The sequence below is a fragment of the Dermacentor variabilis genome, chromosome 8, assembly GCF_050947875.1.
Source record: "Dermacentor variabilis isolate Ectoservices chromosome 8, ASM5094787v1, whole genome shotgun sequence".
Taxonomy (NCBI): Eukaryota; Metazoa; Arthropoda; class Arachnida; order Ixodida; family Ixodidae; genus Dermacentor; species Dermacentor variabilis.
This window is the reverse complement of record NC_134575.1, coordinates 127036332-127055453: the sequence shown is the minus strand read 5'-3', so window position 1 is coordinate 127055453 and position 19122 is coordinate 127036332. Positions and strand designations below refer to the sequence as shown.

Sequence of the window (19122 nt, the reverse complement as noted above, 5' to 3'; positions counted from 1 at the left end):
AACGTCCTCGTCGCCCTGGTGTTCCGTGTATAATCCAACGAGAAGAAGGCGACTTACCCGGGGGGTCCAATTTTTATTATCATATCGTACCAAGCCGACAAACAAGCACACCACGGACAACACAGCGAAAACTACTTGTACTTACTAATTGAATTAAAGAAATTATAAATTTAACGCAATGAAAGCGAGTAAAGAAACAAATTAGCACAGGTAGGATTGTTCATGATGTACTGTTTTTAACAGATGCATGTGTGTCAAATAACGTAAGCAAGCCTTTGCTTAAGGACAGACTCAACAGAGCTCAAATATTGAGCTTTTAGTCAAATTCATAAATTCTCATATTCGAAGATTATTCTTCTATTTTCTCTAAAATTCGCATTCGAAACGACCTCAATATTTTTATGTTCGAACATGTCTATGTCGTTACGCGTACCATAGAATGCTTAGATGCATTGAATCTAAAACATCGCTGATTGGCATTGAATGAAATTTCGGCTGCCATTGAATATTTAAGCGTTTGGAACTTTTAATAATTCTTTCTACATCATTTATTCTGGCCATAGGCCGGTTTTGGCGGTAAATCGCATTTAAACTAATGAAATGAGACATTCTATATATGGCTACAACTTAAAACTCATGGCAGTGGCGTCTATGGGCAAGCTGCCATTCGGGCGTAGCTGTGCCTTGTGGAAAGTCTTCTGCCACTTTCCGAATAAGCGAATATTGCTTACAAGAAATAAAATTTAAGTTTTTTTTCTACGTATGTTAAATTATAACACAGAAAAAAGCCCGGTCCACTATAACAGATATTTCGGATATCAAGAATTTGGGCAAGTTTATACATGTATGTTTGTTCGTATGCGTAATATTCTAGCAAAAGTTGCTGTATTTGAGAGAGCTCTTGAATAAATTGTTCTATTCAGAGAGATACCTGACTTTGAAGGAGTACTCCTACAGCCCTGTTTCTATACCTACCTACCTTCCTTAAAAGAATCTGTGGTGCCACCACAACGCCAACGTGAAGCTACGATTCATCCTGGATAGCAACTGATCATAAACGTGAGCCAATTATTAATTTTTCACCCAATTTAAAATAAAAATTCATTGAGTATGTTGTCTGCATACTTAGTCATGAATCAGTTTCATTGCCTCTCGACCTAGCCGGCCTTTTTGATGCCCGTCTTTTTGATGCACAATGAGATATAAAAAAGGCAGAAAGAGATCAACAGGGATCCATGTGCCTCCAAAGTGGTACCAGTAATCTTATCCCACAATATCTGGCTAGAGAACATTTCAGTGCAACATGCTGTATTGTACGTCTCCATATTTCTTGTGAGCCTTAAGCCTAAAAAGTTTACCAATATAGTTTAAACAAGAAGCGGTCTTCTCTTATAACAACAAAAATAGTGTGCATCAATGCAAAGTAACTGATGTCCGTAATATGAAGGCGTTGATTGCAGTTATGATATTGAAGTGTTGGCAACTATGGCTGTTAGTCGCGTATGGCAAGCTCTCTTCAAACAAATTCAGTTCGTAATGCTACGTACTTGTAAACATTGACGTAGACATTTTGACCTGTAGAAAGTATTGCGCTGTGTATCAAAGCAATCGTACTTTTTGCTGGTGCCTGTATCACGCAGCTGAGCATGTCGGAGCTACTAGCGCCGGCAGTAAGCTACGCCGAGAACGGATTCCCTATGGATCATGTCAACCAGGACATGTGGCAGACCATGCACAGCCGTCTGAAACGATTACCCGGTGGCCGGTATTTCCTCAACAGGGACAACAGTTTGCCCCCGCTTGGTCAGATAATGGTGAACAGGCCACTGGCAAGGCTTTTTAAGGCAAGTACACAGAAGTCAGCGCCTTATTTTTTTCCTTCTTTAATTCCTTGATCAGGTACACAATATATCGGGGCCGTGGTGTTACTTGCGATTATTAGCGTTGTGTTCTGCGTAGTATTTCATTTTTTATCTGTGAATGCTACTTGTATCGCTCCAATATCACCTTACGATGTTATGGCTTCCTAAATAGTGCTTCTTTGTATCTGTTAGGTGGCCTACGTTTCTGCTCTTTTGACAGTGTAAGTGATATTGTTGAGTCTGTTTCGACAAATTTTTGAAGCTGCTGCAGCTTCATATTTCAGTGCTTCTACGTTCTAACATCCTGTGCTTCCCCCATATATACAAAAAAGGGAAGTATGCGAACGTATGTGATGTTCGTGTTTGATGAACGTATTTAAGCCTTAAATATAAAAAAGTCAGGACTAGTTAATAACGTTTTAGGTTCCCTCTTTTACCGCGTGTGTGCAGCGATTGGCGAGCAGGACTTGGGATTCAATGAGACAGCTAGGTCTGCCTTTGCGAGGGGCCATGGAATTGCACTGTCTCCTGTAGAGGTTGGATACAACTTATGTAGCCTCAGTGGCGCATCTGAGTCGCGTTACAGCGAAGTAGCACATTACCGGTAAATGTATCAAACTGATATTATGTTTGATATCACTGCACATGAACAAGCAAATCTCATTCCTGTGGCATATCAAATAAGCAGTGATTCCCGGCGCAATAATGTTGACGTATGCACTCTGCAATTTCATTCTGGTATAGGTAAACATTTATTCGCGGAGTGTATCAAAGACTGCACATTCACTGAGCTATGCCAATCATATAAACCATCCTTGGAACTTAGTCTTCATCGGACGGGGCCAAATGCTCCACATGTAAATAATAATCACTGTAAGAAAAATGAATCGGCTGTTCCTCTAACTTTGCGCGTAGATGAAATTGCGAACACCGCGCGAAGGGCATTGCGAAAGCCATTTCAAAGATGAAGGAAAATAAATATGCCCCTCGCAATTGTTCGCGAAGTGAAAGAGTGTACAAGCTAGGCAAGTGGGAATGCTCAGAGAAGCCCTAATAGATGAAGTATGCCTAACATAGGACGCCAAATTCATTTGGCAACAGAGAATCGGCTCTTCCAGTGAATGCCTACTGATGCGGTCAAAATTATGGCGATGCAATTCACAGGTTGCATTCTATTAGAGGTGTTGCGGTCGAAAAACGAAGAATAATTATGACAAATCAAAAGAGGGTCCTGCAGATGTTTGTTAAGCGCTACTTGATGAACGTAATGACGAATTAGCTTTGGCTGAGGCTTGCCCCAAGCATTGACTAAAGACTTTACAAAACAGGGTTGAGACGCAAAATGTGGCAGAACACTTGCTGCTTTGCAAGATGTCTGCAATTTTTTTACATTAGGTTTCTGCAATATTGCGCATTCTATTCCCTGTCTGCACGGTAGTGCTAACTTGTCTGCCTTGGCACTATACGGTATGATGTCACCCACTTGTGTATTGGACCCATCAACTCTCTAGACACGACTTTGCGGTCCTGCTGAAAAAGCTGCCGCAATACAATCAAACGAATCAATAGGAACAGCATCAAACATACGCTGAAGACTTGCCCATTCAGAAGCAATACATATTTTCGCCGTTGCGAAATTACGAGCGGCAGTCTTGTTCTTATCTTTACCAATGCGGGGAAGGAACACCACGCTCTGTGAATTTTCATCATGGATTGTTGTTTCAGAAATCAATATTACACCGGTACTTCGCAGAGACTAGGCCACGAGGGACCCGAGGTGGTATACAAGGGATGCGTGGCTGAAGGAATCGTGGACGCTGTTCGTCGAGCGGGTGGTGTTCTTTCCATCGAAGACCTTTCTGATCACATGGAGTCTACTGAGCCCCTTGAGACGGAACCTGCGTCTACCACGTACCGAGGAGAGGTCGCAGTGCATACGACGACCCTTCCGACACAGGGTGCCGTGCTTTTAGAGGCCCTTAACATACTGAACAGGTTCGATCTGAAAGGTACGATTTTGTAAATCTGAAGCAGCGAGCGCGCAACTCCTTCCACCAATAGGCAGACGCTATGAACAAATAAGCAGAAGACAATTGCCATAATTATCTAAGCTAGCGCGGAAGCATTTCGCTAAGCAAACCTCACTATATTTATAGTAACGGCTTTCTTCAGCTATTTCAAGCGCGTCTTTTTTATGTTATACCTCTAACGATCGTTGTAATTGCAGTTTCCTGATGCCTTGGCTAGTGTGGCATCCGGATACCTTTCAGTGCAGCGCGCCAACGCTTCCATTCTTGAATCTCTTCCGCTAAAAGAAAGGGAGGGGGGGGGACCTTTTTCTAGGACCCAACTCAATTGCTGCGACACTCGGTGTGAGAATTCAGAGCACCGCACACACTCGCAACACACACAAAAACAACGTTACGTGCAACTCGTAGCAGAGACAAGAAAGCGAAAAAGGCGCGTCCTAGTGGGTCTAGGCAAAGAAAGGCTTTTGTATTAAACACTGTCAGTGTTCCTCGAAGCACACCGACCTTTAGGAGATAACAACGTTTAACTTTCATTTAGGCATCTAGAAGGTGCTCTAGCAAGTCATTGATTCAAAATGGTGGCGCAATGCAGCACGCAAGGCATCTGAAGCTGCACAGCCGAACGATTATCAAGGCCGCGGCTATGCGTCTCTTAACGCTGGCCCGATGAGGAATGCCTTGCAGGTGTCGAATATTAATGGTGCGCAAGATGAGACAGATGGAGAGGCCTCAGTAATTGCAGCAGTAATATAATTTCCTATTGCTTTAGGACCACTACTTGTACCCAGCTTCTCAGTAGGAATGCTAATGCATGTACACAAAGCTTTAAAGCCAATTAAGCAACATGGGATATGGCCCTGGCTCTGCTGCACAGCCATCAGAGCAAAGCGTTATAATGAATAGTTCATTAATTCTTTCATTCATGCACGAAACTTGATTAGAGTCCTGTAGCCCGGTCTTTTCAGACCGAGGGCGCGTCCACGTCGGCACCGTCAGGCCGAGCCTTATGGCGCCATCGTGGACCCTCTGAACAGCTCACAGTTGATCTTGACAAGAAGGGCTTGATATCATCTTGTGCCAGTAACCCACTAAACCTATCTCAGGTCGACATGAACCAACACGCCGCGAGAGGCCTGCGCTAGGAGCATGGGTACCGCGACAGAATCACGGCACCAACAAGGACGGAGAAGAGTGTATATAATTGGAGCTTGGTTGGAATCAGTAGAGAAACTATTGAAATTAAAGGAAATTGTTCGAATGCAATCCTTTTCCGAAAATTTATGACATGTTTAAAAATAAAACTACCGAGATAATGGGCGTTGGCTGTAAAATTGATGAATAAAACTTAGGGTATAAAACGTGGCACAAGCTGCCGTAGCGACAAGAGAATAACAATAATTTATCGCACATGCTTACCTTTTGACTTCTAGCTGTGTCCATATTATTCAGCACGCGACAGAAGAAGCCCTCACGGAGTTTCAACGCAGGTATATTTGGCAATATGCCGTAGGAAGTCAACTTTCAAAGTTTGAAAAATTCTTCAAATGTTCCATTGTTCAGAGGTGGGTTGCAATTTTGGTTCCGCAGCCCAACAGTTTCCCGCTCTAAGCATTAGGGCACGGACTTCACTCTAAGGCCGGTTATCCACGAGGAAATGTCAACCAAAAATGTCAAGCACTAAGGTGTAAAAAGCCTCTTCCTTGTATAAACGTTCTTGCTGAAAAACTGTGTGTGGAATTTCACGGCAGAAGGCCTTCTTACACTTCCGCTGGACGTCCGATCAAAAAGCATGAAAAATGCAGCTGTACAGCATATAGCTGAGCTAACCTTTATTTACAGTCTCTAGCTGTCATTCTGAGATTTGCATTGTCAGAGTTCCTTAATAAGTGTGTGAAAATTGGTCTGCGGTAAAGCTTTCTTTGATGTTTGTGCATATGATAAATGTAAATGGCATGTAAAGCTAAACACCGATTGCGGAAATGAAAACATCTAACCAAGCCCAGAAAGAGGATTGAGTTAATGTTAGGCAAGTTGTTCAATGAAGAAAAAAATGTTTTAAAGAAAGACGGCATATAGAACCTACGGTTTCGAAAACCTAGGTCCGTCGACCGGCCGCCGCAGGTCTCGTAATTGTATATTGAGCCGTGTTCTTCGTATTAATTTTTTCGTTGAACAGCTTGGCTGATGTTACCTCGAAGAAATGCCTAAGACATAGTCGCATTGCATAATGTGCCCCTAAAACAACCCATATGCCTGAAAAAATTCTTCGTGATTGATCTAGTGTTTCTTGAAGAACTGAAATACCGGCATATAACGTTTTGAATGCTTTTGTTTGCAATAACCGCTTCGCAGTAAGAAATTATTGAGGGTTTCTACCAAAAACCGGAGCAATCAAATTGATAGCCAGTTTACAGTGCGACACGCACGCTAGTCGGTTGGTGCTCCGTAAAACGATGGCCTTCTCCAAGCTGCAACTGCAATAGTCAGCGACTGCGGCGCCACCACTACCGTCGACAAACAACGCGTCAGCTTGAGAAGTGTGGTGGCGCCACTCCGGTAATGCCGTGGTATGAAGGCTGGTTTTGTCGCTTTTGCAACCAAAGCACAGGAAGTCTCTATACTTCACGCATCAGTTAGAGCGCTTCGCAGGCTACAGATATATTGTAGGTGTGTAAGCCCTCGCCCATCCCCAAATTTCAAGTGGCTCAACCCCAAATTTAAGTTCACCCGAGCCGAAATTTAAAGTTGGCCTAAACCCAAATTTGGTGATGACCGACCCACAAATATCATGTTGCCCACCAAAATTTCTGCTGGCCGACTAAATTTGCAGTTGGCCCAACCCCAAATTTCAGTTGTCCCACCAATACGCTTCCCCATGCACATATAGGGGGCCCTATGTACACCTGTGGGTATTCTGTGTCGCCAGAAGACAAGAATGAAGCGGACGTGCGAAGGCACAGGTGGTTTTGGCACGAGCGCGCCTGACGAAACGAACGCCTCTTCAGTGCTGGCTACTACGCCTCAACTACCATGTACCTGTTTCCTTGAGCTAGTAAAACGTTGGCAGCCGACAACAGCTGTAGAGACGTAACTATTGGCCACGAGGAAGACTCTGGACCCACCGGCGCCTCACCGACGTCTTAGGTCAACATGACCACACGTGACTGTGGTCGGCTACACGAGTTCAGTGGCAGCCCCGGCTCTTGGAGACCGTGGTATGGGAGGCTTCAATTCTTTTTTGCAACGAACTACATTACGGACGCTGCCAAGAAGCGTGCTCATCTGCTAACGTTTTGCGGGGAAGAAACTGACGACGTTGTGTGCGCTTTCGTGCAACCCAGTCAGCCCAGCCAAGTAATCTACGAGCACATAGCCGATATGCTCATGAGGCGTTTTGATTCACAAACTTCTGAAGGCTTCAAGAGGGCACGGTTCCAACGACGTGACCAACTACAGGGCGAAGCAATCAGTGATTATGCAACAGCGCCTAAGGAACTAGCAGCTGATTGTAATTTTGGACCCAGCGCCGACACAGCTGCGAATCCGACAATTCTGCCTAGTGACGCAAAATTGCATGATCGTTTCGTTTGTGACGTCTTCACGACGAGCAGGTCCAGCAACGATTGTTCACAGAAAAGGACGTACTTGACGTTCAGTAAAGCGTTTGACTTTGAACTGCGAGCTGGAAACGCCTTCGAAGATCTGAAAAACGCGAAGTCAGAATTTAAAGACATTCACGAAGGCAGCACAACCGTCTGCAAGAGAGAAAAGCAACGTAGCTCCTGTAGATATACCCAAAAGAAGAATGAACGCTCTTGGCGTTTGACGAGCAACATAGTCCGGACACTTGAAAGTTTAAGACAGCTTACTGCAACTACTGCAAGGAACGTAGACACATTGAAAACACGTGCATAGAGAAGCGGAAAAAGGCAAGAAGTAAGAGGAATAAGTACATCGAAAATCGGTGACAAGGAATTTCGACAACAGTCTTTGCACCGGACGTGGCGCTTTACGAACTCAGTTCATTAGGGAACGCGAACAGCACACGGAAGGTCATAATTCAGCTACATACAAGGCAAGTCCTTGGGTTTGGAGGTCGACTAAGGTGCAGCCTGCGCTCTCATTGTTGAGGCAACATTCAAAATCACGTGGACACATGACCCACGACGGCTTCAGACGAACAACATTCTCCTACGCACATAGTCAAATCAGCCCCTTCGAGTTCTCGGTTGGGCAACGATGGAAGTAACCTACAGGGGCAAGATGTTTACATACGTTATCGTTATCAATGGTGCAGTGTGTAACTTCCTCGGACGACATTTGTTTCCTCATCTGGGTACACAGATAACAGAGATCAATCTCTTATCAGATGGTGAATTTGTTTCCAACTTCTGGACAAATAGCACTATGTGTTCAAAAACGACAACACAGGACACGTCCGTCCTGTGGTACAAATGGAACTTCGAATCCAGCTTTTCTGGACACGTACCAACTAGCGCCCGAAGGGGCCGTGGCACGAAGCCAGCGCGTTTTCAATGGAACGAGCGGGTTTTTCGCGAATAATTAAAGGTGCAGGTTGACTAATGAATAAGGCAGGAGACAGACATGTTCTCGAAGACAATCCACACGAGAAAAATGCAGAGATCGCGCAATGGGAAGCTAGAATTTTGTTCGCAGAATGGTTAAAGATTCTGCATTGGAAGCCTATGGAAACGAAGAAAAATTGCAATCGCTTTTCGAGACAAAATCGGTCGCTGTGAGAAAGCTACGGCTGCTATCGTAAAAGCCACTACAGCGTATGTAGTCTGGAGACTCAGCTTTCGATTGATGCCTATCTGGACTCTTTACACATAGTGCAATACTCTTCCCAAAAGCTATTTTTGAAGCATTCTCGTGCAAATTCACGTGGTATTTATAAAAAAGCGAGCGTATCACTCGCGCTCTGGCTGGAAGCCATGGCCCAGTCGTTTGATCACTCGTACCTAGCGTTAAGCGTAATGCAGTCAGTGGCTCCATGCCGTGCTGCATAACTTTTTCTTCGATGACACGTTGGTTTGAGTTCAACGTTCTCCCACCAGATGGCTGAAACAAAAAACTGTGGATTTGGTTTCGGTTTTGGTTTTCTTTTCAGAAGTGCTCTTCAAATATTATATTTTGTAGTTTTAATTTCAAAAACTTGCACGCGTTGCTCATTTGCTAAGTCATCGCTTTTATTATCAGATTTCACTCCTTGTGAAACATAACAACAAATATACACTAGCTTTTGTGGCACGTTAAAAAAGGACAAAACAAAAAAGCCATCGTGGCTTGTAGCACGTACATATTAAGGAATTCTGGACATTGCACCATGATTGCACCTTCACCAGTCTAGGGAACTTCACATCATTGCGAATGCGTAACTGAATGGGCAATATTTTAGAAAATTCCGTTTAAATATATTGGCCGAGTATCATCAAGCTTCAACTCACTGCGCTCGGACCATGGGCAGTGTTTGGGCAGCGTTTGGGTCTGGAATTGTCAGCAATGTCACATGACAGGAGCAAATGGTTTCGCACCCTCTTGACAGAGGGCACATTGACTTGAAGCTGTGCCAAATTTAAACCGTGAAGCGATTTAATGCAGCCTGAGTTTGAAGGGTAATTGCAGAGTGAGTGTCATTCAGTCTGTTTGCACGCGCATGATTTTTGGAGGCGACAAGGAAGGAGGAGGAGTGTATAGGGGTGTGCACGCCTTGAGCGAGCGTGTGTGTGTACGTGCATTTGCATGTAGGCGCGTGTATGTTTCCGTATTTGAATATGCGTGCGCACGAGTGCGTGTATGCGTGTGCGAGTATACGCGCGTTCGTGCGCGCATGCAGTGCCGTGTGCGTGCGTGGATACTTTTATGAGCTTGTATGCATGAGTCGGCGTGTGTGAATGTGAATGCAGGCGAAGATGTGTCGTTTCTATGTGTGCGTGTTTGCGTGCGAGCGTCCGTCCATCCGTCCGTGTGTGTGTGTCTGTGTGTGGGTTCGAGAGAGATAGTGAGCGAGTGAGCATTTCCCCGCTTACGGCTACTCTCGTCGATGAATGCGTTATAGAGGTTATTTAAACGCATATTTAGCGAAATTAAAGCCCCCCCCCCAAAAAAAAACAAAAAAAAAAACACGCCACCGATGACACCGTCACCATCGGTACGGCTTCGTGAACAGCTACCGAGCTGTTCACTTTCGTTAGCTTCCTAACCTCGGCGGCAGCGCATTGTCTTGATGCCAGCGACCCGCTAAATCTGCACCATCATTGCGTCATGCGTCCATTCTGCGTCCAAGAAAGCTTTCGGAGGCGCACGTTTACTGCTCTATTGACAGTCAAATTTTAAACTGCTTGCCTTTGATAGCACAGTGTAAAAAATCGAAAGCGGACTGGCCACAAGGAACATGCTCACGGAGCCAAATCATAGGTGACATCACAATAGGCTGGGTGCGGTCAGGTTGACTTGCAGGTTTCGAGGGATTGACTGACGGGCTAGTTGGTTCATTAGCACAGAAGGAACAGCGCTTCAAGTTGTTAGAGCAGTATGTGTGTGGTTGTCCCTTGATACCAAGTTCAGTCTTGAAGCGCTCTTCTTTCTTAGACTATACAGACATTCTTTTTCTGCGTCAGTTACACTTTCCAAGAGCGTTTAATTGATAAATTTTTGTTCGCATGGTTCTTGCAGAAGCAAGTTTAATCAACATTTCTTCGTTCGGCTAGATAATATCGAGGAAGGGCTCCAAACTACTCGTTTTCTTTAGCCACCTTAGATCAATTACTGAAATTTAATAAACGTATATTAGTCAATTGAGCACACAACTTCACAACTTCCGCCGTATCTGGAGGTTAGCAATCTGAACACTCGAATGATGAAATTATCTCACCAATAATTTTATTGCTTTAATAGTTTTGTTTGGTGCAGTTAAAAACGGCGGGAATACTGATGGTGCATAGGCTTCTCATAAAGCCAGTATGAAAACTTGGACAGGTTATCTTGAGGCAAAAGCAAGCTCCTCAGCTTAAAAGCATATGGCCGACAGTGCACTTCTGCCTTTACAATCGATTGTCCTAAATTGTACAACCTTCGTCCGTAGAGTTCCGAGACTGAGTCCATAAAAAAATTCATTTAACATTGAGATCATTTGTGCAGCATCCCTTCGGAATACTCTTCCTTGCAGTCTATACACAGCTGCCAACGCTTCTTGAGGTCTTGGAAACAGTTGGAAAAGCTTCTTTTGGCAGGGCTGTCAGCTCATTTGTCGTGGCGTCTTGAATGGCCTCCACGCTCCCCATCCAGCGACCTTTTAGGGCTCTCTTCGCAGGAAGAAACCGAAAACAATCGCATGGGGAGAGGTCAGGTGATTATGGCGGGTGGGGAAGTACAGCAAGGCTGTGCTTGGTGAGGAATTTTGTCACGCAGAGAACAGTCTGCGGCCTCTCGTTATCGCGGAGAAGGCTCCTTGTCCAGATGCCCATAAGTCAGGGCGACGGCGTCGCAGTGCATCACGCGGATATAAACTTCTGATTCACCATCTGCGCTTGTGGGACAAACTCGTGGTGTATGACACCTCTGGCATCGAAAAAAAACTATCAGCATCGTCTTTGTCTTGGTCTTCTGTCGCCACACCTTTCTCGACTACGGAGAGCTCAGCGGTATGGTGCATCCCACAAGGTGCCCGTGAACATTGTGCGCGCTCATGATTAAATTTTTGAGCGTTGGTGACATCAAGATCTGTTTCCTGGCATCATCCGTAATAAAAACAGCTTTCTGGAGGAAAGCGTTGTATACATTTTAAGTACTTTGTAACATATGGAGCAGCGTGGACATGCACGTTTGAATGAAAAGTACTGAAGTATTAAGATGAGCGTTTTGCATATCTGCATATGCATATGCAGATATATACAGATGCATATCTTTTACCTGTCTAATGTTAAGGTCTAAATAAGAATATACTGTGATTTTGGGCAGGCACGTACCCTGAGGGCAGTCCGCGGAGCCCTCCCCCTCCCCCCGAAATAAAGCGGCATACCCCTTCCCCGTCCACACCACCACTTCTCACAGACATTCCTAAAGCGACGGCAAATCAAACATGTTGCTCCATTTTCCAGCGATAGCTGTATATGTCTAACCTTCAGCAGTTTTTTCGGCGTCCGTCAACAGAAAAAAAATCATTATGTGGACCGATCCTTCAGATAATGGAGAAAGGGCTTAAGCTCAATGCCACATATCCCTGTGCGCTCGGGAACCTCTAATGCGCCTTTTTCGATCGTCGAGATGGGCCCACATATGGGGAGTACTTAACGCCTGCTTCATCTCCGCCGCGGGTGGGCTCGATATTGCATTATCTCCGGGCCCACCCGCGGCAGACGTGATGCACTTCGCTTTTCGTTAGATAGCTTTGACTGTCGTCACCTTTCGCTGCCATTCCACCTTCACAGAGTCGAATGGTTGTGAATTCTTTCACTCCTTTTGGATGGCGGTAGTTATCGGCACATCCTGGGGTATGAAGGCCTGTTTTCCCATCGATTCGAATTCCGCACAATTAACTCGAGATGAGTTTAGTAGTCATCATCTATTTAACGATCACATGCATCGTTGTTGCTTCGGTAGTTCAACCTTCTTTGTGTAGGGCTTGGATGACACAAGAGCATTAAGCTAACCTACAAGGGCAACTGTGATCAGGATAATACAAGCTTGCAGGCATGTACGCAGGATTTTTTTTTCGGGGAGAGAGGGCAAACCCAAGGTAACTCTTCCTATGCAAAAGAGGGGGGGAGGTACCTTTACTAGCACTAATGTAAATAATGCCCACCAATGACTATAAAGACGCGTAAATCCACAAAAGAGAATTGAAATAAGGGGTACCTCACAAATACGCCTGTGAGACACAGCACTTCTTTAAATGGCAAAGAAAGCACAGCAAATGGACTCGGGCATGACAGAAGCGCAGGAAGAACGCTGCCAAAAACAAGTAAACAAGCGAAAGCAAAAATAAATATTTCTAGTAGTGTTTTCAGAATTAGCCCTGGAAGAACTATAGAAAAATATATAAGTTTCCGGAACAATCACAGTTCTTTTGGATCGCTCGTTTACTGTTCTACCAATTAAAGTGCCAAACCCGACCCATGTTGCTATTTGAGAAGTTGCGTAACGATGCGTGGTCACCAGTCCCGTACAACCGCGTAGAGCGCAGGTCGCTGCGGCTCTAGACATACTGCGCCCACCGCGGAAGGTTATGAAACGCTCACATTAGCGCAGCAGAGAATTGACTACGTCAGGTAGCTCCACTGATAACTGTGGAAGCATGATTCAAGAGACACGGAACTATTCTCAATGCCGCCCGCCTTTTCTGTGCTTCCTTTTTAAGTAAAGAGATGTGGATCCATAAATATTTTCACAAACAACAGTTAAATTTGTTATTTTCGCTTTTCCTTCCTGTTTGGCTGTTTCCTTGGCTCTCTCTGCCTTAGTAGATCGCTGAATTTCTCAACTCTTTGCTACACTTCTTTCCAGTAGTCAATTTTTCACGAAAAACTGATGTACAATTAGAGAAAAGCCAGACGAGGTAACGGGTGACAATAGTATTTTGTATGGTTTTACTGGTTATTGCACGGTCTGATGATGGACGCTGCTTGGCATTATTTTATTTTCCACGTTATCTAACTCATATCGCATGTATATGCTTCCGAGGATCTGCCAGCGCCGCGGCAAGCCGTCGCTCGAGGAAATAATGAAGCAAAACGAAAAGTTCAACGCACGTAGCGTTTTCTCCGGCCGCACTTCCTTCCTCGAGCATACAGACCAGTTGACTACGAACCGAATCACTTTCCTGGTTCCTGGATCAGTCTAAACAAAAAAGGTTGAACTAACAAAGCAACAGCGATGCGCGTGGTCGTTGAATGTATGGTGACAACTGAATTCATCTCGAGTTAATCGCGCGGGCACCGAATCAATGAGAAAACTGGCCTTCACGCCCCAGGAGATGCCGCTAACTACCGCCACCTAAAACGAGTGAAAACATTTACCAGCATTCCACTCTGTGAAGATGGAATGGCAACGAGAGCTGAGGACAGTCAAAGCTCTCAAACGAAAAGCGAAGTGCTTCACCCACGTATGGGGAGTGCTTAACCCCTGGTTCACCGCCGCCGCGGGTCGGCCCGGCATTGCACTACCGTCGCGCCGACCCGCCGTGGAGGTCAAGCAGGCATTAAGCACTCGCCATACGTGGGCCGATCCCTAAGATAGTGCAATACTTGGCCGACCCGCGGCGGAGGTGAAGCAGGCGTAGAGCGCTCCGCATACGTAGGTCCATCCGAAGGTAGTGCAATGCCGGGCCGACAGGCGGTGGAGGCGAAGCACGCGTAAAGCACTCCCCATACGTAGCCCAATCCAGAAAATAGTGCAATACTGAGCCCCTCCCGCAGCGGAGGGGAAGCAGCCGTTGAGTGCTCCGCATGCGTGGGTTCATCCAAAGGTAGTGCAATGCCAGGCCGACAGGCGGTGGAGGTGAAGCACGCGTAAAGCACTCCCCATACGTAGCCCAATCCAGAAAATAGTGCAATACTGAGCCCCTCCCGCAGCGGAGGGGAAGCAGCCGTTGAGTGCTCCGCATGCGTGGGTCCATCCAAAGGTAGTGCAATGCCAGGCCGACAGGCGGTGGAGGTGAAGCACGCGTAAGGCACTCCCCATACGTAGCCCAATCCAGAAAATAGTGCAATACTGAGCCCCTCCCGCAGCGGAGGGGAAGCAGCCGTTGAGTGCTCCGCATGCGTGGGTTCATCCAAAGGTAGTGCAATGCCGGGCCGACAGGCGGTGGAGGTGAAGCACGCATTAAGCACTCCCCATACGTGGGTCAATCCAGAAAATAGTGCAATACTGAGCCCCTCCCGCAGCGGAGGGGAAGCAGCCGTTGAGTGCTCCGCATGCGTGGGTTCATCCAAAGGTAGTGCAATGCCGTGCCGACAGGCGGTGGAGGTGAAGCACGCGTTAAGCACTCCCCATACGTGGGTCAATCCAGAAAATAGTGCAATACTGAGCCCCTCCCGCAGCGGAGGGGAAGCAGCCGTTGAGTGCTCCGCATGCGTGGGCTCATCTAAAAGTAGTGCAATGCCGGGCCGAACCGCGGTGCCCGCCCCCCCCCCCCCCCCGGCCATCCCCTCTTGGGTACGTGCCTGCCAGCTCGTACAGTACAGTTACAGTAACGTCGGTGATATATAGAATAGCAAAGCAAGTCGTAAAAGTAAGACTGACGAAGTGGGTAGGGAAAATGATTTTCTGGGGGAAATACAGAATGAGTTCAGGCCAGGCACGCGCTGAGATGATAATACGCTTGTACTTAGTGCATAAAGATTTCAGTACCTCAGAATAGACCTTTATAGATAGCATTTGTAGATATCAAGTGAGCCAACGACAACGTAGAAAAGGAAACGTTATCGGAAATTCCCAAGTGCACAGGCACGGAAAACAATTTTGTGCTACTTCTGAGGAAGAAATATCGCGTTGTCTTGTTATACCTCCTCTTTTCACATCAAATTTTACAGAAAGACCGAAAATTTAATGATGTGGCGAAAGTTCACCGAGGCCAAAAGCAAGGATATCCTTTGTTTGTTGTTGCTCAAGCTTTATGTCGATGGCATAGAAAGACGGCTGGAAAACAGTTAATTAGCGTTTGAAATTATCTATATGCGTAGTGGGCAAATGGTGCAAGAGAAGGTCGCCGGAATGATGTATGCAAACGAGAGAGTGTTACTAGCGGAAAATGCAAGATATTTGTGCACACATGCGAAAATGTATGGCAGCGCAGCGACAAATTTAAGCCTTAAATTCGACGAAGAACGAACAGGAATTATGATCTTCAATGAACAGAAGAGTAATTACGTGATGTCAACTAAACAGCAAGTCATACCCAATGTCAAGCATTATAATTGCCTAGGCCTATGCAAAACCGAAGGAAAGCCTTACTCAAGCACCCACGAAGATAATATGAAAATTTTAGGGAAGAGGAATGCAGAAATAATGGAACGCGTAGCACTTTGCGGCCACAACAAATATCGGGTGGGTCTGCAATCTGTAAAGGAGTAAAGTTACCAACGCAAAAGTTTGCGAATATCATTCGGCGATTAAAATGGGATATGGTGTTCGGGGTAAAGTTAACCAAGGATCGGCACGCCCGTTGGGTTTGGAAGCCCACGCAAGAAATACAAATGAGAGTGTGCAGTATGACATCAATTGGGCCTCTTTTCAAGTTACAAAAGAGCAGAACCAAATTAGTTGTTAAAAAACACGCAGCAACATTGATCAAAATATACGGACAACTAAAATACACAAGTATCTGCACCTGAAAAACGTAAACAGAGATTGGAGGAAGAGGCGAACAAAGTTGGCAACCAAGTACAGGGTAATTGAAAGTGTACATAGCCAACGAGAAGTCATCAAGCAGAAAGTGAGAGAAATAGAGGCAGTAAACTTGATGCAAATGGAATAGAAAGTAAAAATTTATGACAATTTACAAGAATATGAAGAAAGAAATGAGAAAGGAAAATCTTAACGATAACACAAAAGGCAGTTGATGGACTAAATCGTCATCACCAGTAGCATGAAGCAATCGGGGCCAAAGTTAGCTTCGCACGTGCTGCTGAGAGAGCCGTAACTTCGGCGCGCGCTTGTCGATCCCATTAAAGTGTATGCGTTGGAAAGAGCTCATTAATAATCATACAGGTAATAAATTATCGAACTCGATCCGGTGCTCATCACGAGTTATGGGCCCACAAGTGCGCAATTGGTTCTAGAAATTTTTTTTTATATGGTTTAGGCTGCCGAGCACAAGGTCGATGGATCTAATCCCGGCCACGGCAACCGCATCTCGAAGGGAGCGAAATGCGACAACACCCGTTTACTTAGATTTAGCCGCATGTTATAGAACCCCAGGTGGTCTCAATTATACGGAGTGCTCCACTACGGTGTGCCTCATAATCAGAAAGTGGTTTTGGCACGTAAAACCCCATAATTTAATTTTTGTTCTAGAAATTCTACGCTTGCTCGAATTGGTCGCCTCAGCGTCATAGACATAGCACCAGGAAATTTCCTGCAGAACTTCGGGCAGTAAGACAGAGGGATAGCCTTCTCTGTCGACTATGGAAAATTGTCCATCTTTATGGAAAGAGCAGGCGCCGCCGACGGAGACAACCGCAGAAGTGTAAACGACGTACGAGCGCGGCGGACTCGAGTGACGGAGGGTAACCTGCGGTGGCACCAGCAAGGAGGAAATTTGCGTACGCTAGTGCCCAGCGCGCCGTCGCTTTGGCTCTGCATAACGACAACGCCTAATACCAGAGGGAGCGTGCAAGAATGTAGAATTCGATAGTAAGTTCTCGCTAACTCTCACACGAATTGAGCAGGCGGATTTTTCCTGCGTGAATAAATTTAGCTTGTGTTTGTTTACGTCATGTCTGTACCCTATTGTCCATGCCTCCGCTACAGCACGCACAAGACGTTGCACGTCCCCCAGTGCGGCTTACCCCCTTAAGAGGCTACCCGATTTCTTTCCCATTTTACTGGTTCAAGGCGCTACCAATCAACCCATAACGTTAAGAAGCGAATGCAAGTTATGAATTTTATATTTGCTAGCCATATCGAAACCGAAGCGTGAAGTTCAACATAAATCTACGGTGAAAGCGACGAACATGTAGTTGGGCAACATGCCCTCAGGTTGTTCAGTACTTTTCCCTCCTTCCTTGATGTGCCCAATACGGGCTCTTTATCCAGTCCTGCTCTTCTTGCAGAGATCAAGCACATCCCGGGTCAGTACGAGCACTTTGTCATTGAAGCACTTCGCCACGCCCTCGCCGATGGTTTGCGACATGTAGGGGACCCTCGCACTGGTGGCTCACTGCATGAGATGCTCTCACATCAGCGCGCACACAACAATGCAGCAATGGTGAAATTTGACAGGTACCAATGTTTGAAGGTGTAGAAAATTGCCAGGAAAGATTAGAAACATGTGTTGGGCATGTAGCATGTTTTGACAACTACCTCAAATAACAACGTAGAGGAAATAGAGAAGCATCATTGCGACCCTTATTAAAATGTGATCATGAATGCTAGTACAATTCCAATAGTAACCGTTTTGAGAATTCGACTTGCCTTGATCTCTCCTTTTATCAGAGATGTTTATTTATTAGAAATTATATCTCTCTCTCTGAGTGAAGGAATGAACTCAAATTGTGGACTACGGACTCACGCTCATGGCTTCCCATAGCCCCGACACTTAATCAATATGCTGCATTCCATTCCAGCGACGCGTCTGGCTTTTTTTCCTTACAGCATTCGGATGTGTTGGGGCACGTCCAGTAGGACAAATTTTTGACTGAAATTGTAACTGATCTAAGCAAGATCTAAGGTCTAGACAAGATAAGCAATATGTAAGCAATATAATCCCTTCTCGACAAGGCAGCCTCCTCAAATGCTAGGTGTCAAGATATTCTTTTTCTGAGCATAAGGCATGCAAATGTTAAAGTGCTGTATCATATTATATCAGCTTGTTCGCCAGATTATCTTCATTACCTTACCGAAAAAGGTATCTTAGTGTAGCTAGTAAATCAGAGACATAGTTCCATAATACCTTCTCATTAAACCTAAGATAGTCACAGCGCAACAAGTCTATTTTTAATAATCGAATTTAGAGAAACCGACCAATACTGCGCGATTAGCTACTGGCGGCCGTTTTTTGCATCTGTTGTGCAAACAGTTTCTCTAGCCTTAAGCCATGTTACTGTGCTAAGCCATCATGCTTGTTGCATAAAGTTCCACTAAGCGCTGCCCCAGTTGTCTGTATAGCATCAATTCGCGCTGTGTATGAGCTTCGAGACCAAAGCGGAATGATTTATTTCTGCTTGCAGAAAAATGGAAGCCGTTTGCCCGGAAGCTGCACTTTCAATCGAAAATTCAGGTACCACGTTTGTGGCGGCTGCTGACGAGGCCGGAAGCGTATGTGGATTGATCGGAAGCCTCTCAGAATATTTTGGATGTGCTGTCGTCGAAGAGCACGGATTTGCTCTTCAGGTAGGAGGCGAATACGACGATTGAAGAACATCAAGCGAAGGTGTGCTTTCGCTGTGCCCGCTTTATGCTCGCAGGCCACGGATTGCTTTAAACACAGCAAATGTTTGGCTTTGGAGTTGTACTGAGAACACATTAAAGAACGTCTTGTTGGGGTTAGC

General features: G+C 45.5%; 1 protein-coding gene across 1 annotated transcript in view; it reads left to right on the top strand.

The window, feature by feature from the left end:
- The window catches only part of LOC142590775 (glutathione hydrolase-like YwrD proenzyme), a 127294-nt gene that overhangs the window by 83770 nt on the left and 24402 nt on the right, over window positions 1–19122 (top strand). The window contains exons 4-7 of the mRNA XM_075703194.1: window positions 1641–1844; window positions 3616–3871; window positions 17686–17854; window positions 18802–18964. Of these exons, the coding sequence (XP_075559309.1) occupies window positions 1641–1844; window positions 3616–3871; window positions 17686–17854; window positions 18802–18964 (792 nt within the window). The remainder of the gene's footprint in view (window positions 1–1640; window positions 1845–3615; window positions 3872–17685; window positions 17855–18801; window positions 18965–19122) is intronic.